The 27,709-nt window shown below is 36.6% G+C and overlaps 1 protein-coding gene across 2 annotated transcripts in view; it reads right to left on the bottom strand.

Annotated features, from left to right (window-relative positions):
* The window catches only part of GRM8 (glutamate metabotropic receptor 8), a 308,210-nt gene that overhangs the window by 52,084 nt on the left and 228,417 nt on the right, over positions 1–27,709 (bottom strand). For both annotated transcript variants that reach the window (XM_086886947.1, XM_086886948.1), the window contains exon 8: positions 11,978–12,114. In XM_086886947.1, coding sequence (XP_086743073.1) covers positions 11,978–12,114 — 137 coding nt within the window. The remainder of the gene's footprint in view (positions 1–11,977; positions 12,115–27,709) is intronic.

Here is a 27,709-nt window from a genome sequence, read left to right as displayed (position 1 = left end):
TTTATTTACTTGTCTCAAAAATAAGAGGCACTATACCTAAACAGTTCCTGACACATTTGTCCAACCTGTTTTTAGGAAAGAAAAGCTGTAGTACATTATACCCTGAAACACATCAAACTCCTACACCAGGACTCTAAGATGGTTTCCCACTTTAATGGCACATATCTTATTTTCCACCTCTTCTTCATGAAGAGTCAGATCTTTTCATGCTAAAGATTTTGAATTTTCATTACTGTATAAACAAAAGAAATCACACTAGCCCTTTTAACACAGTTTCAGACAGGTAGCAAAATCCCATACACAAAAAGCATGAAAGTCTGAACTAACTCAGAACAGACAGAAAACAAATTGTATTTTACACTGAGATTTCCAGCAGCAGGGGAAGAGCTTTCACTGCCAAGTTTGTGCTGCTGTTTAGAATGAAGAGTCAATAATTAAATTTAAAATTCTGCAGAGAGACCTAGTGATCTGGCAGGAACAAAAATAAGCATGAGGAAGAAGTTTAAGCTAGAGAAAATGCCACACAGCATGTTTAGTCAGGGGGAAAAAAACCAAACCAAACTCAAAAATACTTCTTACTAAGGAAATAACAGTGAAGATTTTCAAAATGAGAGAAAGTGAGGGAGTTTCATATGGACTGAAAATATTGGAATTTATTTTATAATATATATAAAAGAACTGTGTAGATAGAAAGCTCTTGAGACTTTATGGGGAAGTATGGAGAATTTGCAAATGGGAAACCTAGTGCTTACATGCTGAAAAGGGAGGGAATGAAGAAGCCAGGGAATTATCAATCATTCATTTTGACTTGGGTTCCAAGAAAAATCCTGAAAGAAATAAACAAACACATTTCAAAAACACAAAGAAAACAAACAAGACAAGTAACAGCCAAAAGGGATCTGTCATCAATGAGCTGTCACATTTCCTTCAGTGAGAGGGTAACAGGCAATGTGGATGAGAGACAAGCAGCCAGGTGTCATTTATCTTAACATTAGAAAGATTTTTGACAACATCTCAAATTACACTCTCAGTCATAAGCAACCTAGTGAAACAGATTTAGCCCCTAAGGGCTAGGTGCAAATTGTACCAGAAAGATAAAATTTGTAGTTGATTTACTATCAGAAGAGAAGGGGATGGCACTGGGTGTGGTCTAGAAAGGTTTATTGCTTGTCTGCTACTATTCAATATTTGTAAAAACCACTCATTTTGTCTGGATCATAAAATAGAGTATATGGTGATCAGATTTGGGCAGTAACACTGGAAAAGGCTGAAGCTATGCTGAAGGTCAGAATACTTATTTCAGATGATACTGCAGAGTCTGAAAAAATGAAGCATACAGTTTAACAGGGACAATTCACAGTACATTATGGGTCGGGAAGGACGGAGGTGGCAGCTCTTCCAAAGAAAAAGAGATCTTAGGGCTCCAGTAAATTGTGATACATTGAACCAATGTCATGCTCTCGTAAAAGGGGCAAATGCCAGATAAATCCAGATAGATACAACAGTCTTCCCCCTCTGCTCTCTGCTCATGACTACACGAAATTATGTTTCTCCTGTACTCTGCACTAGTGAGAATGTAGTCAGAACACCTTCTGAAGGTTAGGTCATTGTGTTTCCCTTTAAAGGAGAATCAAATGGGGAGTCCAGGCGAAATCAGCAAAGATCAGAAGCACGTCTAGAAAACACGATCTGTGCGACTAAATTGAACAAATTCCTCTTGTATAGCCTGAAGAAATAACATAGCCTAGGAGGTAAAACAGCAGTCTTCAAGTACATGAAAAGGATGAGGATGTGCACGATGTACACTGAATAAAATAAGCTATAGGCTTAAATTACAGCAATAAGAAGTAAAGTTAGGTATTTATAAGATATTTCAGAGAGATAAGAGTAGCTAAAAAATGAAAGACAATGCCTTCAGAACCTGCAAAAATCTTCACCCTTAAAACAACCTAAGTGTAGAAGATGTTAACTTTATCCAAGGACTAGAAAGTCTCTTGAGATCCCTTTAGCTGTTTTCTGTAATGCAAAGGAAAATATCAAGTACTAAATATTTTGAGAGCAAATAAAAATATTGTAACTAGGCTAAATAAATAGGAAAATAAAAAACTTTACTCTCTTAGCAGCTAAATTCTTTAGGCTGTCTTTTGTGATTTTACAGAGTACCTGTTTAGGAAAAAAGTATTTACAAGAATAAAGTAAACAAGAAATTGTAATGCTCCTACTTTTCCTATATCTTGCATAATTAATGATGCATTTTAAATATTGTGCGGTAAATTGCTTTTGTTTACAGGAAAATACTTCTCTAAGTGTTAGGGGAAGAAGATCTCAGTAAAAGAAATCACCACTGCTACAATAATAAACTGTTTCCCACATAAGGGAACTTAAATCAGTTTGGGATATATTAAGCATCTAGCACGTAAAAAAGAATTTCAAATTGGAGTCCTATATGTGAATGGAAAACAGGTAGAGAAGTTGTCCTTACCTAGTAAAGTGATGCACAACCTGAAGCCAAAGATCCTAAATAAGTAACTGGGTTTATAACTCAATAAATCTTTCATGGATTCCTTCTAGAGCTCTTGTAAAGACATAGACAGTCTTGTTTCACTCTCAAGACCAAGTATAGGAGTCCAGTGGATTGTATGCCTTCTAGCATTTGCTCAAGGGATACAGGACATTGCCTCTGAGGGGATTATTAGCAGATCAAACCCACCAAACAAATGAAAACCAGAAAATTTTAGAAGTGATGCCCCAAGTCTGAATCACTTATGCAAAATCAATATTTACAGCTCACCTGCTCTAACCAGCCCACAGTGCTGGAGATTGTCCATCCTCCCAGGGCAACCCAGTATTTAATTGTCCTCATCCTTAGAATCTTCCAGCATGTCTCCATTAGATATCTCTCACTGTAATTCAAAACCACTACTTCTCCTAACAGCCAAATTAACTATGTCTAACAGTTTGTTCTTTTCCTGAATAATCCTTTCTGTATTGGAAGAGATTAACATAACTGCCCTCAGTGCAGATTTCTTCAGACTAAACAACCCTAGTTTGCTCAATCTTTCCCTAAAGGCATACTTTTAGATGGCTGATCATTATAATTGCTTGGAGCTGGACTCTCTCCAGCTACTTTACTTTTCCAAGTGAAGTCACACTTTTGCTAAGGAGCTCACAGCACTGAGGAGAACAGATGAATTACATCACAAGTCTAGGAGCTCCCTGCTGCAATGGCCTCTGGTGATGCAAATCAGTTAACCATTCCAAAGCTATTGCTTAGCTTTTTGCCAAAGTTTTCCATTAAAGGAGAGTTCACTTAAATTCCTGCAGTTACCAGAAAGAGCACTGCAATCCTCCTTTTTTGACCTAGTCATTCCAAGTGTATTTTATTGACATATCCAACACTAAATCTGTTTACTCCAAGCTGAAGTTACAATTAAATTAACTATGCATTCTTTATTCCCTGCTTTAAGCTGTATTAACATCACCACTAGATCTAGTGATACCATTTTGGATATTCAGAAAATAAATAATTCCCTATCTTTAAATAATTTTTCTTTTTTTTTTTTTTTAAAGTGTTTGGGAATTTATCAGGATAAAAAGACCTTATTAAATGTTAGATGACTATCCTAAAGTAATTAAAATAATATTAGTGCAAGATGAAGAGAATTGCAGCAAAGTGAACAGAAAAAAATAATCATAGAGTAATATTCTGCTAACTGCTGGTTATTCTCTTTCATTATATAATAACCATTGAAGGCTTCCTTCATTTTCCATTTCATGTTTTTTAATTTAGTGGTAGACTTCCATTATGTAACACAAATGAACAATAATTAATTTAATCATTTACTCTACAATTTTTTTTAAGGACTTTTAAACAATTTGCTTCAAGATTTAAAGGGCAGCTCAATTTTCAAATCACAAGACATATATGAATTTCAGGGTGGAGGGGAAGGAGAAGGGGGAAGAGACTAGGGAAAAAACATGCTCATACTCCCGGTTTCACCCTAGAACCTCACAAAAACAATTCCCTGCAGACTTGCTGAAACTACTTGCTCTGCCAAGTAGCTGTTTGTCAGTGCTAAAACCCACATTATCTTGTACCAGGGGAGTAGCTAACCCTGCTCTGAATTCCCATACATGAATGCAAAACTCTCCAGGAGTTCCTTTAAAAACTCCTTAATTTTTATTGTTCTATCACTTCACACGTTTTTTTTTTTACTGTGAAAGAGAAAAGAATATTTTAAAACATAAGTGCTATGTCATTCCTTTCCCGTTGGTTGAAAAAACAGGAATACTCTTGGTCCTGTTGGTTATGGCTATTCAAAGAACAATTCATTCTAATCATACCACTTTTACAAAGGCTGAACACAAAAAGCTATAAAGTATCTACCACCCACTCAAGAATCCTGTGACAAATTCACAGCCAAACATACAACTGCAACTTCATGCTTCATTTGAGGAACCTGACTTTCGCTCACCGTGACAAGGTGAGAAAAAAGTCACTATTCATCCTAACTCTCAAGCAGAGACTGTTTCACTGGCAATTTACTATCATTCTAATGAAGAAAAAATGGTTATTCAATTTCAGGATATTTTCTCAGCAGCTATCTTTTATCCATTTTCTTTTTTGTTTTCTTGTTTGTTTTTCTCCAGAGAATCAATCAGGAAGTCTGTTTCATTGACGGGATAAAAAGACTATTAGGACCAAAGAAGTGAAAAACTTCAGAAGGAAGACAAGTTGTCATTCTTCTTGGGTTCTACTAACGTCATCGGTTCTTGAATCCAGGCTCTGTTTTGATTTTCAGTCATGCCTGAAATAGCTTCTGTATAATATGGCCACTTCTTAAAATCATTTAATGCTCTTTCAACATCTGTATTCATCCTATTTCCTCTCTATTACAAAGCTTTTTATATCAATACAACCCGTAACCTTTCAATATCATGAAATCCCAATTTTATTCAATGGTTCTCATATTTTTTGTCTTTTCTCCACTTCTCATCTACTGTAGCCTGTTGACTTATTTAACCTAGAATTGATCCTTAGCAGATTCAATTTTCATATTGACCTTAGACACCAACAGTAGGGAAGAACAAATCCTGAGTCATACTACTTGACCAGTGCTAAGATGAGGACTAGTTTTGTGAAACGTAACTAGTCTAAAAACTTTAATTGTCTCTTCTATTTTCAGCCTTGTGTAGAATAAAGGAATAAAGGAGCAGCGTAATTTTGAGAAGAATAAAAGAATTTTTGCTTGTCTCACTGAGTTTTAACCCAGCATCAACAATCTTCAGTCAGATAACATGGGTTTGTTAGAGTGAAAGTCTGAATTCTACTGCCCTGTTACATGCAGGCAGAAAAACATCCTGCAGGCTGTATGATTGACATATTTTGTTTATAGATATAATCATATACAACACTAAGTGCCTTGTGTATTTCATTGTACTGTGTTCTTTCGTTAAACACAAGGCTTAGGTTCAGCATTTTAAAAACATCTATCAGTTATATAATGGCTACCACAGGAAAAAAAAGAGACTTTCTGACTTTTTTTAATGAAAAATAGTGGCCTACAGCAAAGCTTGAAACTTATTTAATACAGTTATGGAAAACATCAGAAGTTTTTTGAGTCATTTTCTTTTACCATGTCACAAGAAAGCGAACTAATGCATTTTGAATCTGTAACTTCCAAAAATAATTAACTAATTTCACTTTTGATGGCTTACTTCAGTATTAGATACAAGACATGAGGCCTAGAAAAAAGAGAAATCAAATACTGATTCAAATCTCTTCAATATCTGGCTGCCTGAAGGGAAGCTCACTGTCTGTGTGAGGTTCCCAATTTTTACTAGTTCACCAATCACTGTGCTTAAGGCTGATGATGGTTATGGCTGTCTCTCTGATAGTTCATCACATCAGTGTAATTTTAATTTATAGTTTTCATCATAAATCAAGATCATTATGGAAAAAATTCATGCCCCTGAGTCATTTATATCCTCAGTGCATACACTCCATAAATCTGAAAGCTTATGCATATTATTATTTCTAAGAGAACGTTAGAAATCTGCTATTGTAAAATCTCTTTTTTATTTTAACAGAATTCTTGTGCTCTGGTGCAAAACAAAACAAAACAGAACATGCAAAAATCCCAAACCAAACAATGAAACTCTCTTTAAAATTCACTGGTTTCACCTGAAACAGTCCTGGGTTGAAATTAACCTGAAAGATCATCTAGTTCCAGCCCCTCTGCAGTGGGCAGGGATACCTTTCACGGTGTTGAAATTCTGAGGTTGCTCAGAACCCCATCCAACCTAGCCTTGAACAGCTCCAAGGAAACATGCAGTGTTTTTATATGCTTTGGATTTTTCTTAAGGAATAGTATCATAAGTTGATATCTACTTGAGCATTTTAACTGCATCAGCTAAATGTGTGATTTTGAAATCACCAATAATTGTGTCTGCCTGAAGACTCATCCATCAAAATCACTAATATGGAAGAATCTGGATTTATATCTACATATTTCTCCATATTGGGGTCTTTAAACACATATTTTGGTAGACAAAAACAATGTATAAGAGAAATGCAATCTGAGATTGTTTCAACCTGTATTTAAAAATATGTGGGTGCTTTTTTAAAAGTCAAATATAAGATTTTAAAATTATTTAACCTATCAGCTTTTCTTTATCCAGCTGGTATTTATCTTTAAAAACTGAGCATTTTTAAGAGGAGAAAAAAGGGTTCAGAAATGAACCAGAACAAACTGAATGGGTTTCTAGGGAAAGCAACTTAGGAACTCACTGTTAAAACTTTAGTACTGAGACAATTTCCATCTACTGCCACTGACAAAAGCCACCAGTTGACATCTCAGTCTAGCCCTTATAACAACACATGCAATGTAGAAAACAGTTTCTGAGGGTAAATTCATTATTAATCGTAAAAAGAACTTTAATTCAAATCATAAGTGCAAGGAAAAGCAAGCTTGTTTCTAACAACTTTCCTTGTACAGATATTACATGGTTGAGAGCTCAAATTTTCTAAATGTACACATTTGTAGAGAACTTTTACGTGTGACCTGGTATGCAAAATCCTGTTGCAATATGAATAAAACATAATTTTTGCAGGAACGGCTACCTTCACCTGCATTTTTATTCATCACAAAAACCAGAATATTTATTTTGGAAAAAAGCATTTTAACTATCAGAATTCCCTGAAAATTAAGATAAAGAAGATAAAGAAAAGAAAATTATGAAAGTAAAAAACAGAAAACACTGACAGTTAATGTATCATCAATAAGCAAAATTTATAAGGCAATTATTTCTTCCTTTGAAATCATACTAAAAGTTTTAAAGGTCTGCTTGTTTCCAGTACATTATGATCACTTAGTCAGGAAACCTTGGAGAGTAAAAGGACTTTACTAAAAGAGGCATAAATTTATATGGTCAGAATCATCAGACAATCAAGTTCTTTGAGATTATTGTTCGACATTTCTAAATACTTGCTTTCAGAGTTTCCTTGTGTCTGTCAAAGACTGAGACACCTTATTTGAACTCGAGAATCATGCAAAAATTTAAATTTGGAAGATCATTATTGTTTATTTATGTACTGTATCAGCATTGTCATGCATGTGTTTGTTTTGCAAGAATTACAAGAGTAGGACTGATCAGTAGTCATGAAGTGCCTGTATCTGGGAGCTACAGTTGCTTCAGAGGAAATGTAAAAGGTCAGTTAGCCTAAAGGAAAGCATTAATGCTACTGAAGAAACCAGCATCAGAGCTGGAAGGGTCTCTGCAGCTGGTGAAGCCTGCTGAGACTGAGCCCCTTGGGGGGTGTGATACAGAGCCTTTATCCACACAAACCCAGCACTTGCTACCCACAGGGAAAACAGCACTGCATCGAGAAGGAACAAGTCTGAAGCTTGACAAGGACCCTGCAGAGTCAGTGAAACTTTGAGGAGCCAGAGACATCAGCAGAGCAACCCTGAATCCTGGGGGATGGTGGCTGTAGACAGACCGGGGCTAGCTACCAGGTGAAAAGCCACAGCCCAGACAACAAAGCTGCAGCCAAAACCTGATATAAAGTAGCAAAGAGCATATTAAGGAAAAGGAAAATGGAAAAACCTAGCTTACAAATATTCACTAAAAATAATAGTTACCTGTATCTTCATTAAAAGGAAACTAGAGGAGAAAGGATACAGAGGGGGAAGTGTTATATTTTAAAAGCACCTCCTTTAAGGAACAGCAGGGTAAAAAATTCTCTACCATCTTAATACTGCTTCACTTTCAATAAATATAGATGTTTTCACAGAAACTAATGAAAACATCCACTGTGCTCCCTATGATTCATTGGCAATCAAAAGCACTTCCTAATTTGCAATATGATGATCTGGAGTATTGACAATCATTCAAAAAGATTACTTGGTTTTAATATATTTTGTCTAGTGAGAGGAGGTAACAGCTTTGCCACAGCAGATCATCATCTGTCATAGCTGCCATCAACACCTGCTAAGGGTTTAGTGAATGTAGAAGCAGGGGAGCGAGCCCTGGGTGCCTGCTTGCATCCTGGCCCGTGTGTGCAGCAGAGCAGGGCTGGTGGAGCGAGAGCAGGACCCTGGCACAAGGCTGGGAGCAGAAGCCTGCACTGCAGGGCACTGTGCCAGCCCGCTCACATGCTCACAACTCCACACAGCAGACAGCGCTTGCCTGAGAGTTTGAACAACCCATTGGATCCAGCACATGAGCTCATGGAGATGAAAAAAGAGAGCTGAAAAACATTCTAACACATCCTTAAATAATGAGAGTTAATGAGGGGCATTCTAAGATAAATCCTTTTGATTGGATTGTGGTCAATGTAGTTAGCATGGTGTGGTTTCAGTAGTATGAGAAGCCATCAATCCAATCATATTTCAGAGTTCCCCCGAGTACATATACATGAGGCAGAAAGAATGGAACTGAAAAACTACAGACTTAATGAAAGATTTAGAAGTCCAGGGGGAGAGAGAAAAAGGCAGATCATAATGGAAGTAAAACTGAAGCAAATTTTTTGGTAGCTTTTAGATATTACTATATAAATGTTATGTTAGTACAAGCATTTGTCCAAAATGTGTGTATCAGTTTTTGAGTTCATTTAATAAACACTAACTTTTCAGAAAAATGTAGCAATTATCCAAATCTGGAATGTATTCCATAATAGTTATGATAAGGATCTAACTGTTTTTCAGAAATTAATGTTTAGTATTAAACTTTTCCAACCAGTTTTATTTTCTTTAATGCCTTGCAACAGAGAGATATCAGGTTAGCGAAGGGAAATAACACTGCCACACAATCTGCAACACACAGCTTCTGTTGGTAGGATTTTTTTCTGTTTGGGCAGAATAACTAAATAAATGAGTCCCTGACAAGTAGTTACAGATATTAAATCATAGATATGCTAAAGTGGTTTAACAGCTGTGGATGAAAATGGGGAGCTATCATATGTGCTATTGTGGATAGCACTCAGATAATTATTGCAAAATAGTCTGAACAGGAGAATAATCTGTAAATATTTCCTACGCTGTCTTTGTTACTCTTCATCAGGAACCACTCACATGGAAAACCAGAGATATTTGAAACCTTTTTGTGGTTTGATTGAATTCACTGCATAAACTCACTTTGGTGTATCTAGTCATCAATTCACACTGTTGCCCTTCACATCAGCCTTTAGTAAAACAGCATTGGTATTTCACATTTACAGAGGTAACCAAATGGCTAACACAACTCAAGTATATTGCATATCTAATAAGGGAAGAGATTAACTTCATTTTTCTTTTTCTCTCTTTGCATAAAGATGTCTTCCAGAAAGAAGTGCCTTTGACCCAAAAAATTATCAAATTAAACTTTGATGCCTATCTGTCATACAAATACTATGTAATATATCCTCTGAATTTTGTTGGGATGGCAATTTTCATATAATATATGCATATAATATATGCATGCAATATAACTCCATGCACAGGTAAAAGTTAACTACCCCAAAACTTGTAAAACACATTAAGACAGCAATTAAAAACACCATCTAAGGATGGGTAAATGATATCTTTTTATTCCTTCGGCTATGAAGAAATAAGGGACAATACAAATCCTAGTTATTTATATAGAAAAACACCAAAGTCTCCCTCTATATTCAAGGAAGACTTTTATTGCAGTAGTTCATCATCCCAATGTTTTAACTAAATCAGAAGTGGTTAGAATCCAAACTTGTCTTCTATGAAATATATTTCCTTCCTCTCATATTATTTGAAATACCTGGGCAATTTACCTGTCCCTATCATTTTGTCTGATACCCTTTTTTAAAGGAAGAGTTATTATTTTCCTGCCTAACTTATTAATCACTCTGAGGAAAAACAGATGTAAAATGATTCTAAAATATATTCTGAAGGAGCTGACAACCCATCTAACTTGGAAATATAAAGAATTTGGTTCAGATTATTGTGCTATCTTTTACTGTCTTCTCAAGAACAGAGGGGAAGTGCTTTGTTCTGACAACTGACAGAGAAAAAAATAATATTTTTTTAAGAGTTTAAATTAATTTACTACTCAAATGAGTATTCTCCAATGTCAGTAGCACAACCAAATTGGTAGAACCATAGAATCATTTAGGTTGAAAAGACATGTAGGATCATCAAGTCCAACCATGGCTTAACATAGCCAAGTCCACCATGTCCCTAAAGGCCACATCAACATATGTTTTAAATACCCCCAGGGATGACAACCACTTCCCTGGGCAAACTGTTCCAATGCTTGATCACCCTTTCAGTGAAGAAAGTTTTTCCAATGTCTGATCTAAACCTCCCCTGCTGCAACTTCCAGTTTCCCCTGTCCCATCACTTCTTTCTTTCAGGTAGTTTTAGAGAGCCGTACGTTCTCCCCTGAGGCTCCTTTTCTACCTAATAGAATAATGAAGCCCATCTCCCTCAGCTGCTCCTCACAAGAGCTGTGCTCCAGACCCTTCACCAGCTTCATTGCCTTTTCTGGACATGCCCCAGCACCTCAATGCCTTGTAGTATTCCAGGGGAACCTTGTTGCACTCTACAACTACCAGAAAGCAGGTTGTAGACAGGTGGAGGTCAGTCTTCTCTCACAGGTAACAAGTGATAGAACAGGAGGAAATGGTTTCAAGTTGTGTCAGGACAGGTTTAGCTTTCATAATAGGAAAAACATTCTTCCACTGTAAAGGTGGTCGAGTGCTGGAATAGGCTTCCCAGGGAAGTGATGCATCACCATCCCTGAAGATATCTGAAAGACTTGTAGATGTGGCCTTTGGGACACGGTTTAGTAGTGGTCCTAGCAGTCTTTGATTGAGTTGGACTCAATGACCTTAGAGGTTTATGCCAACCTTAACGATTCTGTCAGCTGCAGCTTCTCCAGCGTCAAGTACCAAAGGACAACCTGTTCCTGCTGGCCTCACTATTTCTGATATAGCCAAGATGCCATTGGCCTTCTTGGCTGCCTGGGCATTCTCTATCTCTTAATCAGCTGTGTGAACCAGCACTCCCAGGACCTTTTCTGCTGGACAGTTTACCAGCCACTTTGCCCCCAGACTGTAGCGATGCCTGTGGTTGTGACCCAAGTGCAGGACTTCACCTCGTGGAGCCTCATGCAATCGGCTGTGGCAAGCAATCCAGCCTGTCCAGAGCTCTCTGCAGAGCCTTCTTACTCTCCAGTAGATCAACACTCCTGCTCAGCTTGGGTCTCATCTGTAAACTTACGGAGGGTGCACTTGATCACCTTGTCCAGATCATTGCTAAAGACCTTAAACAGGACTGGCCGCAGTGCTGACCCCAGGAGAACGCCACTGGTGACCAGCTGCTAACTGGACCTGACTGCACTCATTGTCACCTCTGGATGGCTTGGCCCTCCAGCCAGGTTTTTACCCAGTGAACAGTGTGCCCATCCAAGCCATGAGCAGCCATTCTCAGCAGCACAATACTAAGGGAAATGGTGTACTTACGTTTAGATGAAGTTGATTACTCCACTGACCAATTACTTTGTATTCTGTACTCTTGTTGGTGATTTGATACTGAAAAATATCATAGCGCCCAGGAGCATCTCCATTTTCATTGAAAACAACAGGTGTTCCAGCACTCCCTGAAAAAATATTAAAAAGCAATAACCAACTTTAAAGCAATTTTTAAAATATATATTTTTAAAAAAACTAATTAGAAATTGAACAGGTTCTTCATAAAGCTAGTATAGTATGACAATAAATTCAAAAACCTCCCAGAGACAAAATGTATGCTATTATAGTCATCACAAAACCTATCCTATGATTTTATGAAAATAATTTTAAAATATAATCCTTTGCAGTCTTTTTCTCTGGTTGTTTGGTTGGGGGTGTTTTTTGTGTGAATTATAGAACATTAGGAAATTCTAGGATAAAACAGAAATGAAATTTCTTTTGATATGAAGAAAGACATAATTTCACTTTAGGATGTGTATAATTGGCAGAAGGAAAAATATAGCAATATTGTAATAAACTATATTAAAAAGTTCCTCATTAAGTACAAAAACATAAATATGATCAACTTGGGAGCCAATACTCATAAAAGACCTTGAGGTGCAAATGTTTCTATTGTGTCACAGTTAATATGCTGTTTCTAGCACTGACCACCTATGCAAAAGTATTTTATCAAAATAAATTAAGTACATCAGCTGTGCTTGTAGCTCTCTCCTCTATACATGACACTGCCTGACAAAAAAGGCCATTGCTGAAGCTGTCAAAAGTTATAAATTGACACTGTTCTTACTTTGATCAACAAAATGTTCAAAGATTGAAAACTACACATCTACCTTGGCAACCAGACCAGCCAAATTAGAGCACATTTTGATGGATTCCCTCAAGGTGACATCAAGGACCTGCACTCCTGCAGAGACTTTTCAAAAACTGCACCTCTTCCCCAGATTTTTATATATAGGTGAATCATATTTATAGTAGAGGTCCATTGAAGAGAAATTCAAGTATGCTAATGTTCTATTTCAGTGACTGGAAATTAAATTTATCTTTACCAGGGGGAAAAACCTAAACCACCACAAAATGCCCCCAAAATGTTTCCATGTTTCTCCATGTGAACATCCAAGAAAAAATCAGCTATCTCATAGTAAATTCCTTCACTATAACACATGTTAATGTATCACCTAGAGGCACTAAGTCCACTGTGAGTGGTTTACAGAGAATGAAAAAAAAGCTTCAATATCTGGGTACCTATCAAGAAGAAGTAAGCCAGCAGAAGTAGAACCATCTACACACTCCAGGATTTCAACATAAATTCTTCTTGTGTGTCTGTCTGTCTCTCCCATGAAGTATTTTGTTCTCTAAAGCATTTTTCTTTGTATAACAGCTTTCGTATAAAAATGATATCCAGTGAAATAAACAGTGTTTTGAGAGTGACAAGTGGCACATTAAATACTGTGCCAATGTCACAGTTCTGCCAGAAAAATTCTGGCTGCAAAAATTGAACGCGAGCAACCATGGAAGAAGAGTATCAAAAATTATGTGTGGCAAAGTCTTAAGACCCCATGAAGAGAGAAGACACTCAACAGAAATTTTTGGAAGGCTCTTCATACTTTGCTCCCAATTCTTTTGACAGAATGAAGGGCAAGAAAAATCCCAATCTACAATTTTTCAAGCAATGAAATTATTCTTCACTGCTCACACAGCAGGTTGATGCAATATATTTCTTCCACCCAAAAAACACATACTCAGCTGTTGTTGGTACATAGTCATGGAGGTAACCTTCAAAACATTACTCTGTAGTTACAATAGAATTCATCTTTCCACTCAACAGCATTTGAAGACCTCTTGGAAAAAATGCCATCTTTATGAACAGATAGGAAATGTCCTTAAGACCGATGGGAACTTAAAACATTATTATGCTCAGCAATAGGAGTGTGAGCTTTTAATACATGGCTGGCATTACAAATATCTTGTGGTGGCTATGGTTGGGGTAAAGTTAATTTTCTTCATAGTAGATGGTATGGGGCTCTGATTTGGATTTATGATGAAAACTGTTGATAACACAGGGAGGTTTCAGCTATTTCTGAGCACAAAATCAAGGTGTTTTCACCTTTTTGTCCCACTCCATCATTCAGGAGGCTGGGGATGCAGAAGGAGTTGGGAGGGGACACAACCAAGACAGCTGACCCCAGCAGACCCAAGGGATATTCTCTACCATATTCATGTTCAGCATATAAAGCTGGAGAGGAAGAAGAGGACATTTAAGGAAATGGCATTAAGTGACTCTTACGCGTGATGGAGCCCCGTGTTCCTGAGGATGACTGAACACCTGCCTGCCCACAGCATGTGGTGAATGAAGTCCTTTTCCTTTGCTTATGTGGGCAGCTTTTGCTTCACCTATTAAACTCTTTATCTCAACCCACCTGTTTTCTCAATTTTACCCTTCCAGTTCTCTCCCCAGCCCAGATGGTGGGGGAGAGAGCAATTCGGTGTAATGCTCAGCTGCAGGAGTTAAACCACAACACATGTACAAAGAGACTGACCGGTCCAGATCAGAACCATCTTTCTTTTTTGGTGTAGTGATGTTCTCAGTTAGTACACAACAGCATCTCATCCAGTGCACCACAGTCAACAGGCACATAGCAACTTCCTAAATTCAGCACCCTCTCCAACTGAGTCCAGCAAGATTTTTCTCATGCGGCAAAAGTCAAACAACCTTTGTCAAGTTAATAAAATCAGGCTTGATAAAAGCTGGAATAAATGATAGAAGATTTACATCCCCTAACACTGAGAAAAAAACACTATTCCTTTGTTAAACAGCAGATTTTAGAAAGTACAGTAACAGTCACAATAACTGCTCTAAAGTATATGTGATTGTGTTTTAGCACAATTTTGTGCTGTATATTCTGTTAACAAGGAGACTATTACTTTAATCCATGTCTTATTATATTTGTGCTCCATTGTGGAATGAAACATTTAATTGACTATAATTAGGAGGTATGCGTGACTGGATTGTGCTAATAAACCATGAAGAAAACCTGTGGATTTGACCAGGGGTTTCCAAAATAATGAATGCAAGATGGTAGCAGGAGTAGCAGGAGTCTTGAAAGTGTAAGGACAAAATGAAAGTGTAAGACAAACTAGATGTCTCAAGGCTATAAGCAAACCACCAAGGGTTAAATGGTATTCTTGAAAAATGTTAATCTCATCTGAAGAAAAACATGCCCTGGTGGATGATCTGAATGAACAGTGCATCTGAGAATGGACAGTCCTCAAATTGAAATGGTTTTCTAAGAAAATATATTTTGTTGGATAGTCCATCAAATTAGAGTGCATACTTCTGTGGCAAAACTGATTAACACTGTATAGAGATCAGATAATAAATCATGTGGAGAAAAACACTGTAGCTGACCATAACTCCTCATGTGAGGAGGCAAACCTGGATTCAGTATACAGTACTCTAACAAGTGCCATGGAAGTATACAGATGTGTCTTTTTCTGATAACCAGATATGCAGAACTGAGCACTCTTGATATGTGGTACTGCCCCACACACTCTATCATTGCCATTGCAGGGAATTGCATCATAGTTTAAGCTTAAAATAGAGAATATTTAAATGCTCCTCTTATTGAACATTGAGGTCTGCCTGTTGAAGTTAAATTTAACCGCGGAAAGTAACACAAAATACAACAAAGACCTGTGGTAGTGAGCCAGGACTACATAAATTCCAGCTTAGATAAAAAGTACTTTGGGAAACCACAACAAGCAGTTCTTGAGTAGGGTATTTATATTAGAGAATTAACTTGGCTAGCTTCATTTGGGAACCACATTCATTGGAAACCATCATAGGAAAAAATGTTACTTTTGCTGAGGAAAAATGTTCCTGTAATGCTAGTGTAGACCAACATTAAGAATAGAAAGCAGGCTACTTTTTAAAAATCAATTTCACTGATTAAAATGTTTAATATATTTTTTAAGCAAACATTTAATAAAATAGCTAAAGAGAAGTGAGGGAACTATGTCTTTGAGCCTTTTCATGTTTTATTCTACATGTGGTTATGTTGCCATGTGTAATTTTACCTCATTAATGACTCAGGTAATTGTATTCAATCTGTCACCATTTTAACTAAATTTTATTTACTCTGGTTGTCTAAAACAGAAGGACCTGGTAGAATTTCCAATCTATAATTCAATCTTGGCTAACTATGGAAAATCACATGTGAGCTTCTACATTCTTCATCTCTCCTCCAGGCCAATCTTTTTTGGTTTGGGTTGGGTTGGGTTTTTAAATATAAAACCTACTGATTTTGAGATCAGTTTCAGAAGTATCTCTTTGCTGAGCAAAGGACATACTTACAATTTTTAGGTATAAAGTAATGAATGCTCTGGTACTGAAAGAAATTTTCCCGCCTCCTTCCCCCTTTGCAGCAATCTGTGTTAAACAACCTTGGGTGTTAAACTAGCACCTCAGCTAGATACTTCAGAATGTTTCTGTGACCTCAGGTCTTTGTGAGCCTTTCAAAATGAAGGTTAAGCTAGCCAGAAAAGTTATTTAGAGAAGAAAAAATGGTAAAATGTATGAGGTTTTTAAATCAGATTCAAGGCTGTGATGGACCCTTTTAAATTTTCATTTCCTTAGATAACAAGGAGGACCCTTTCTGATAAGCAACTGATGCAGTACAGGTCCTTTGAGCACTGGACTTGAAAATTCACATTCTTCTGAAGAAATCTTTAAATATGTACCTTGATATTCTGGAGATGCTGCTCAGCAACAACCTAATCCTTCATGTGCCTACTTTGTAAAGCTACATTTCACATGATTCTAAAATATCTCCGCTTGTACTGCAGACTGTAGTATTAGATCCCTGTGAGGTTCCAGTGTGCACGTGGCCAATGCCTTCCACAGAAATTCTCTTTACATTTCAGGAAGTGAAAAAGAAGTGGATTGACTTGTAAACCACAAATTCATATGTAGTACTGGCCAAGTGCATATAAAAGTTATTAATATATAAAAGTTCTTAAGAACAGAACTGGGCCTTATTAAAAAAAAAAATCAGTCAAATCCACACACTTGGATTCTTATTATACCTTTAAAATCTTTTAAAATATTTCTTTACTATGAGGCCCTGTTACTTCAGAACTTTGCCAAATGTGTAGAAAAGTGGTTGTACTGATAAGTCTCACAACTGCCATTTACAGCATATTCCAACTCCAGTGGAGCAGATTTCATTATAAAGCTTGGTACCAGATACAAATCTTTTATTTCTGAAATCATCTGTCTATGGAGTGATACTATTTTTTTTCTCAGGAAATTGTTCTCAGGAAAGTATAAAGAGGGAGAATAACTTTTTGAACTTTGAGTACCACAAGTTCCCTTAGAATAAAAATGCATTTGTAAAATTAAGCATGATGTTTGTCAATGAGACAAATTAAATAAGTTGAAATGGAATAAATGGAAAGAGAAAATACAGGCTTTTATTTAATACAAAAAAATAAAAGCCGACAGAAAATTATAAACAACTAATCAGAACTAGCAACAGTTAATTTGTGATTGTCAGCTTGTCAGAGAAAGAATATACAGGGTACCGAGCTATGTGAGGTTTGTGATAAATGAAATTATTTAGCCATTATCTGCTCAATCTCCACACAGCAGATATTTTCAAACAACGAACAACATGGTTACTAAAATAAAAAAACAATAACTATCTTCCAACTATTCAAAATCAGAAAAGACTTCTTTTCATGCTTACCCTACATGTCTCAGTGCAGGATTAGGACAATAAAACAGGATTTCATCCAGTTGGAGTTAGCACAGACCTTTACTGACATTTTAAATATCCTAAGATATTGGATACATCCACACAGATATGCAGAATATGCATATGACAGAGAATCTGTGCCTTTCTGAGGCAGCAGCTGGAGGCCAGATGGATACCCTGGGGTATCTTAAATGGTATTTGATGCCCATGTTTAGGCAATTTATCTTACTTACCACAGGGTAAATTCTGACTGTTCACGTATGAATGCATAAAATAGAATGAAAGAAAAACAAGAAGTGCTACAAGAAATGAATTATATACAGATTTGGGGCATATGTAATACAAATTATGGTGGTGCCTTTTACAAGGCTTATAGAGAAAGTAAAAAAATTGGTATTGAAATAAACTGATATAAATCTGCCAGGTCAGGCAGTACAACTTTACATTTTTGAAGCTGCTGGACGACACCTTAAGCTGTGATTTTGCACAGAAGTGTATAATTTATTCGATATCTTGGTCCTCAGCATAGTGAAGAAATTAAAATTGTGTATTTCTGTGAAAGGAACAGTTCATTCCACTCTTGTATAACATCAGCCAAAGTACCATAAGCACATGGTATTAAAAATAACAAATAACAAGTAGAGCTTTTTTCCTTACAGAATCTATTAGAGCTTCTTCCCACATCACGCACAGAGACATGCATCATAAAACTTACCCTGAAATGAATAAAATTCTGAGATGAGACTGAACTCTAGCCATCAACAGTATAGGAGTAGTAAAAAGCAATTTGTCCCATCATTAATTAGCTGGTGTAAAAGTGGTTATTAAAAGCAGTGATCTAAATGCAGACTCTGGTTCATGCAGTCCTTCAGCTACAACTTAAAAGAATGTACAGGAGAAAAATTCATCTACATTTTTCTTGCTCCCTACATTCTTTCCCCCAGCATCTGCTATTTGACACTCTCAGCAAATATACTACAGTGCTGAAATTTTTGTTCTTGCCCTTTAAGAAATAACCCAGAATACAAGAACACAGAACTCTAGCTCCTCTACTTACAGAACCACGAGTCTGCTACCAGAAAATATGTATGCCTGTAATATGACTGTACCACAGATTAAACTTTGAATTTTGCCATAGAATTGGAAGGGCAGTTTTGCGTCTCCCAGTCTGGACTCAGCCTGATGTCTGCTCAACAGGGATGTGCCTTGACCTCTTCTCCCAGTGGTGGGGCAATGCTATGTGAATGACCTTTCCTCCTCCACTGTTAACAGGGAGAGGTAGGAGATGTAGATGAGCTACTTCACAGGTAGGTGCTACAGAAAGGCAGGATTTATCACTGTGGCCTTGTCAGAAGCCTCCCTCAATCCTAGGAAAAGAAGGTGATGAATGAGGTTCTGATGGGGAAGGAGCTACTGAAGAACAGAAAACGAGCCCCTTTGAACCTCCCCTGCCACCTTAGCTTTGTTCCTTTCACCTCTGGAAAAGAGACAGCTCTGTCCACATGTGGGAGGGGGTTTTGAGGAGGAGAGGAGGGAGAGAGTGAGACAAAAAGCTTGCTATTCCCTACATGTAGCCAAAAAAGCTCAGTGCTACCAGCATATTTGAAAGAATACAGCCTTTTTATTCTGTACTCAAAAATCCATAGAGACAGGTTTCATCTTAAAATCTACAGCATACATTGTCTGCCAGAGAAGATTGATTCAGTTCTACAGCTGAAGAATCCAGCAAGTCAAAAAAGCCGACAGGCTCAGGGAACAGATATTGTAAGGAATGGGAACAGATCACTCAATCCCCTAAAGATCAACACATGGTATAAAACTCAACTGAGAGATAAATACTACTCTAGTAACATACTAAAATAGTAGCAGGGTGATATGACATTATCTAGTACAAGCTAACAGCTTGTACCGAAAGAGGAAGTTATAAGAGGGTGGTTAGGTTTCTCATATAAAAATGTGTGAATAGATGCATAAAGTTTTGTTTGCACTGTATTACAGACTGGATAGTATCAAATACTCTTTGGTGGAAAATGGTCATTTTAGTGTTATCAATTACATGTGCATATTTTGGTTTTAAATGTTGTGTTTGGGCATTCTTTCTTTTTAAATATATTTTGCAGCACACATAGTAACAAGCACATTTCTTGTAGTCCTTCTGAGAGTTCATGGTTATAATCTCCACAAAAAAAAAAAAAAAAAAAAAAAAAGTAGCTGACACATATGCTGGGACATAAGTGGGAGTAAAAGTGTGTGGAATCTTTTCCACAAATACAGCCACAAGTAATTTTTTTTTAGTATTACCAAAATGAATACACTTTAAGTAGACATGAATTTCTATATTAAATAAGGATCACCTGCAGACCCCAGCAACACAACCGTGTTGTGGGAACAATACATTTCCAGACCAAAAGAGTTTTAATACCATTTATTTATGTTGTCGTGATTCTTCTGGCAAAAAATTTTTTTCAAGAAGCTGTTGCTATATAAAGACATTCAAAGTGATCAGAAGATATTGAGGGCATTCAGGAGTGTCCAAGATATTCTACAACTTTTTTACCTAAGACTCTAATTAGTATACTCCTAGGAAGCACAGAATAATTGTCATCTGATCATAACTCTTCAGCTTATCTCAGTGTGTACAAGGACTCACCAAGACATATTTGAGAGCTACATGGCAAGAAGGGCTTGGGTGTACCCTGCCTGTATCTGTCTTCACCATTAACTATCATGAGGTACTGAGGCTCCTCCTTATCCTACTTGTTCCATTTGTCCTGCTGCATGGCACTGTTTGGTAAGGGTTTTGTGGTTCTTCAACTCTCCTTCCTTTTATTTTTTTTGAGGGGCAGGGGAAGGTTGTTGTTTTGGTTTTGTTCTTTTGGTTGGTTTTGTTTTACTAGTCCCAGAAAGATGTACTTATTTCACCACTGCTGGCCTCAGTCACACATTTTTGCCACGTTTCAGGTAAAAGCCTATCGAGCTGACAATTGACAGAGTGTCTTTCAGATGATACCAGACTTTTCTCATCAGCTTGCACATACTGAATGTGAGAAGGCAGAGATGAGTTACAGCTGTCCCACTTCAGACTACAGTCTGAGCATTTTCTTCACGCCAGGATGAAAACTTCCCAAGTGGATACGTACCTCTGTGAAATTCTCTGTGAATTTCAGAAGTCAAAAGACGCTAAGTGTTTCAGATAAAGAAAAAATTTAATTAATATTAGTAACTCACAAGTGCCTGTACAGTCTCAGAAAGAAGGATTTCTTCCCTTTCCACTCCAGAAGAATCTCCCTGCTATGGAACCACATGAGAGAGAGGAAACATGGAGCTCAGTGAAAGTTGTGCCCAAAAGGTAGTGGGGCTCCTACAAGAAAGATGATCAAAGAAAGCCACACGCTACTATAGGAATCAATGCAGACTGTGATGTGCAGGAACTAGTTAAGCTGCAAGGGCTGTCTGCAGACAAAATGAGCATCTGAAGAGCCATCTATATTTCTAGGTGCTTTTGGACAAATGTTTTTAGAGTTGGTCCAGCCCCTCAAGCAACACCTCTGTATTAACAGGTTACTGAAGCCAGTGAAAAGCAAATAAAAGTTCTTTGCCTCAGGTAACAGCTGCCTGGGGAGAGAGGCAGCATCCAGGTGAGTAAAGATAACCATCATTAGAGTAATTGTAAAAATGTCATCAAAATGGGAAATGGTTCAGCTAACAGGCTTCATCCCCAATAAAAGGATTGCTCTGCCAACTCCAACAGAGTTTTTATTTCTGATTTTTCTCCTCTTTCCCCAAGCTCTTGGAAGTCCTAGACCATGGCCATAGTTCTCAGATATCATTATTGACATCTTCAGATTCTGTTATTTCTTTTCTAAGCCTTCATTATTTTTCTAGATATGATATATTGCTAGAATAAAAATTAACAGAAAACAGGCAAACAAAATCACTGTCACATTATCATAGTTGAAATAATGGATTGCAGAGAGAATGAAGGAACTAAACAAGTTCCTATTTAAGGCTGGTATGAAGTGTAGATAGTTTACCAAAAAAATCCAACACCCAAAGTACAAACCCACAGCCAAAAGCAATTAGCCCTAAGAATGTTCTGAAAGAACATAAATAATTTAAGATTTCTCAAACAGGACACATCTGCGTTCTTAACAGTCTCTCATTGGGACTGTCATTATGTAACAGACATTAGTCCATTAACATTCAGTTAACAGACACCTGAAACATAAATGCCATTTTCTTCCCTGTCTAACCAAGCTTCCCATGCAGCTTATTATGACCAATGTACTCTCAGTCACCCATGAGGATAGTTCATCTTGCTGAACAAGATCCTATTTGACATTGAGCTATTTCTTGTTTTTCCTAGACTGCAATCAGCTGTGTGTTAATTAAAATAATTAAACAGCTTAAAAGTTTGTCAGGGCACTTCCTAATATTGATTTATATCAGTTCTCAGGGATGAAAACCATCCTGCCTTCCAGTTCAGCTCAGGCTTAAACTCTGACATGTAGAGAGGACAAAGCTCCAAAGAGGAACTATTAAATATCCATAAACCATTTTGTAGCTTGATTTCTTTTGTGCAGTCTGCATCAAAAATTAACTAAGCCACACAACTGTACACATACGCACACACGGAGCTGCAGGCCATGCTTCAATTACCACAAAAAATTTGGAAAGGCATCAAGCAGAAACTGAATCACAGTTTTAAATTTTCCAAAGTATCCAAGGTAATGTTATTTCAGCCTTATGACCTTGTCATGTCTTATTTTCTGATGTTTCTAGAATGCAAAACCATCTAATATAGTTCACAACAAATGCTGCGTTGTTCATTAAAGCATTACCTTGTGCCAGAAGGAGGGACAGACTACAAAGCAGTTACTGAGAAGCCTAATGTGCAAAGAAAAAATGCTTGAAATTCCTGAGTCCTTCAAGTCTGCACAGCAATAATTAATATACTGCAATCAAAGGATAAGGAATTTATAGGTTTTTGCTATCTTCTTTCTTTGTAATTACAACAACCATTAGTGAGCAACTGATGTCCACTGAAAATATACTCTGTTGCCATGGTTAGTGTAAGGCAATTGTAAAGCTACTAATCTCCAAAGACATAAAATTATATTAATGTAATAAAACATTTAAGAAGTAATATTAGTTTACAATGTTTTACAATCTGTTAATAGGTCACAGTTTTGGAGAAAAACTGACTTAAATTTGGAAGTAATTTAATACACCTATAACCTATATACTCACTCCCATGCTTCCCAGTTTTTAAAGACCTTACTTAAGAGATCATACTGACTATCTGGGAGGTCAGTCTGTTGAATCTTTCAGTATTAAATTTTCAGAAAGTTATACACCAATGTCTATACTAATTTTATATCTTTATGGTTGTTGTGAAGGAGCATAACTGGACTTTTTTCACTGATTCTTGTCTAGGATAAAAGGTCATTCACCTGTTTAAATGGACCATATTTGAAGCTATTGATAGCTGGGGAAGTAATTTACTTTTACTGAAGACAAAATAAGACAACTTTTTAACAGGAAAACAAGTCTTTATTAGAAGAATAATATATTCTCTGAACAGCTGATCTCTCCATTCTCCAAGGAGACTGGTGATGAGTGTTCTTCAGTGAGATATTACTTACAGGTACTGTTCTGTATTAAGATTAGGGAACACAGGCCATATTGTTAATGCAGTAAGGCTTGAGGCTGCACATCTCAATCTTATCTACCAGTATGAGAAATTCACATTCCAAAAACTGTCAGTAGAAATAACAAATACTAACATTTTTAGTATTACTGAAATTCTACAGCTAATGTCAAAACCCTTCATTTTGGATTCAGATACTAAATTCATGTAATGCGAGAGAATCTTTTTAGCTTGCTTTAAAAGTTTCTGAATCCTCAGGACCATGGAGAAAAGCTTTCTTTTGCAGCCAAACTCCTAGTCAAAAAGACCCAGATGGTGCAAAATAAATTCTCCAAGAGTATTTTTAATCTTAAATTTTAAAGCCTTCTTTGGGGACCTTGCTCAAGACATCTGAGATCATGGTATTGTAACACTTAGGCATAGTGATCTATATGATGAAAAATGATAACATTAGACATCCTTCAAATCTTGGCATTATCTTCCCTATATAACTTAAATATGTAATGACTAAAAGTCATGTTTCTTAAACAATACTGATTTCTTCCTTCAGTATCATAAGGAAGACAGTTAAATTCTGTTTAACTAGCTATTTGCAACTGATTTTCATTATGGAGAAAAAAAACCCAGAAGTTAAAAACAACTTCAAACCCAAGAGACATCTTTTATAGATGTGTTGTTTGGCTTAAAATTTCCAAAATAAATCTTTCTAGTTTATCACTGTACAATGAGAGTAACATAAAAACCATAAAAACATACATACTTTTTTTTTTTTTTTCTCTTTCGCAACAACTATCAAGTTTTTTAATATTTAATACACTGGTTTGGTTTGAAGTCCTTAAAAAGATACTATTTCCACAGTTGGGCAAACCAGACACTATTCTTTGAACACATACTCAACCATAGTGAGTATGACACTGTCCTGATTACCTGCTTGCCACAAAGTGTTGTTTTTATCTGATTTAAATGTCAGCCTATCGGAAGCTCATGGCGTGCAGGGACCTGTTGAATTGCCAAGTGATGAAATCACACACCTTGAGCTGGCAAAAGACATGCCTGGCAAGCAGTCTGAACCCAGCAATACTAGGCAGAGAAAAAAACTCATACGTGAACAGAAGTCAAAAATGAAGGAAAGAAAAAGAGCATCTTGCTTCTGGCACTATTCAGAATATCAAAAAAATCAGATTCTAGGACTGACTTGAAAGTAGTTTTAATTGGGTTATCAAACTTATTTGATTATGCCTGGGTATCCAAAATCTAAGATCATGGCATTTAAAAATTCATAATATAAAATTTAGTGCCTAGATTCAATGATTGACTCAATGCAGTTGGAACTCATGTAGCCACAGTTTCTCAGGTATTTAATATAACCAGAATTTTTCCAGCTTGTGAAGTCTCTAATAATATCCACAGCAAACAGCACTGTGTGCTTACTTACCATCAAAGCACAAGTCAGATTTTTTAAATGTCAGTAAACCTAGTGTTCTCACTGGTAACTATGATGCAATATGAAGATCTAACTGCTACCATTATTTCAAAGACCACATAAACCCCCTAATTTTCTAATTGTAGCTATACCTGCTTAAAATAATTTAATCATTCTTGCAGGTGGTTAGATATGCTGTACTAATTTTTTATTGCACTAGGTACCTGGCAGACATAAACTGGAAATGGCCTTGTATAGATTCTCATTCCCTCTTGCTGTTTCCCGATAAGGAAGTTGGACTTCTGTAGCCCATAACAGTAAAAATCAATATTGTCTCTGCAGTCCTCAGAGCAGAGCAAATCCCCTTGCAAAAAAAAAAAAAAAGAAAAAAAAAGAAAAAAAGGAGAAAAAAATTAAATTGTCCAAATCTTGGTGTGATTAAAACCACTGTAAAAGTAAGATGTGATAGTGGGAATCTCTGCTTACTATAGCCTGAGCAACTGCAATGAGACACAGCCTGTGTTAATTACTACAGCTTGAACAAGCCTCCTTCACAGTTATATCTGTGTATTTATTAGGTAGTGTTAAGTCCTAAGAGAAGAAGATTTAGGATTTGATGATCCCCTTGTGTAAATTACAGCTACCACTGTACATAAGCTGTATTTAAGATTTTTAATCCCATTGAATGATTTCACGAAAAGATGATTTACAGACTAATTCCCTCCCAAATACTTAGACAAGATTCGAGATGCTGATCTTACAGAAACTACCTAAGAGTTACAAAAATTGCTTCAAGGAAGGATCCTACCCAAGAGAAAGAATACTTTGCCATTACCACAGCCTGTCAGATTTCTGCTGCTTTCTCTTAAAGTAAAAATTCCAGCACTTCAGCCCACTCAAATATTGCTGCTTTCTATCCACATATAATACTCGCATTAAAACAATGGCTTTATCATCCATCAGAATTCCAATAAAATTAGAACAAAAGTATGATTTTTAACTTAGGAAAATATAACAAAGCATTTTCAGATTCTTAATTCTATCTCTGCAGTTATCTGGGCCCTTTCAGATTTGTTTCTTTTAAGGATAAGTTGACATATGAAACAAATAGTTACAAATGCTAGTTAAATTAAAAAAAGTAATGCATATAAAATCCTGTTTTCTTGAAACTCATCATATTTTTTGCTATTTTTACAGTCTGAGGAAGTATTAGGTCATTTTGCAGCTGATTGTCTCAACTCATCTAGGCAGGAAAGCCTGGAGGAAGGTATCCCTGAGCTTCTTCAGAGGTGCCAACACACCCACTCAGTACAGTGCACTGCCCCTTGGCAGCACAACCTCCTCTAGCAGCAGAGCTTTCCAGCAGCATGCGGGGTCAGGGTGAGGCACCCACGTGTCACAGTACTGCATTCTCACCCAGACTGATCTCCGAAAGCATTATATGCAGTTCTGCAGAGTTTTCATGTTTATTTCTTTGCAACCAGTGTGAGTCCTCCAGGTATACAGGTGCCAGACTGAGAATTTTCACCTTTCTTCACCTTTCTTCACCTTTCTTCTTGCAGGGAGAGTATATGCATTCACATGCCAAGCTTCAGATGGAGAGGTCTCACCTGATGTTTATGCAAGATCGTATCTCATACCTGACTGATGATATTTCATACTTTGCCTTCTATCACTCCTTTTCCATCCTCTTTCTCACCATGACATTTTTTGTTCTAATATAAAATCCTGGTCATTGCATTGATTTCTTGCTTTGCTTTAATTTCTTGTTCCTTGTTTATTTAGGATGAACAAAATCACATCATGGGATACAGCTCAGCTTCATAAAGAGTTCTTGAATAAATACAAATATAAATACAGGCAACCACCAAAATCATGGTGAGCTGGTTTATTGAGAAATATTCTCTTGAAATTCATCCATCTAAACTGATTTCTACTATGTGAAAATCTGATGGGCTCATTTGAATGAAAAGAATCATGTTTATTGTGAAAAGCAAAGACAATATTTTCTAATAGATGACTCATAACCCTTTGAAAAGTCTATCCAGGAAACAATTTATTCGTAGCATCATATTTATAAATTGTGTCCAGAGGTTAAACTATTAAAGTTAAAAATAAAAAAACCCAAACAAACCAAATTAAAACAACAACAAAAACAAACAAAAACCAAAACCAAGACAAAGCAAAGCCGAACAAATCCCAAACCTACTTTGTAAAAAGTCCACTTACAAAAGTCTGCTTATTGAGAAGATTTTCTTTACAGATATAATCCAACATATTAAAAAGGCTTCAAACTTTTTTATACAGACTCCCCACAGTTACTGCAAGCTCTATAAAAGAAGATCCTTATTTGCTCCAGTTAAGCTATGCATGGGAGCTAAAATCCACCTGTACACCATCTGTTCCAGGACTGAGAATGTGAAGTAATGAAGAACATTTAGAAGAGCAGGATAATGACTCAAAACACCATGAAGAGAGCATCACAGTATCCATCTAAGTCTATAATGATCATTTCCTAATACAGTGACCTAAATCTAATCAGTGATGCATGGTAATATATGAAAACACAGTCTTTAACATCTGCAGCAATACATCTCACCTGTGATATGATGCAGGTACTAGACTCCAAGTCCTATTTAATTAATCACATTCTGCTCATCTAAATATTCCCTCAGTGTTCATATAAACTGTTTATTTCTTCCACATCAAAAATTTTGCTGGTGAAATAAGGAATTTTTGCCATTTACTTCTGCTGAATGAATTTCAGCTTTTTTTCTGTGAATTGTCATATAATTTACATGTTAAAGCACAAAAAAAAATATTTTTCTTCAGAATTGCTTTATATCATGATGAGAAAAAACACTCTTTAGCAATATATTCTAAGTTTAAAGGTCTCT

Source organism: Cyanistes caeruleus, chromosome 4 (assembly GCF_971803275.1).
Source record: "Cyanistes caeruleus chromosome 4, bCyaCae1.hap1.1, whole genome shotgun sequence".
Classification (NCBI taxonomy): Eukaryota; Metazoa; Chordata; class Aves; order Passeriformes; family Paridae; genus Cyanistes; species Cyanistes caeruleus.
This window is presented reverse-complemented; position numbering and strand designations above follow the sequence as displayed.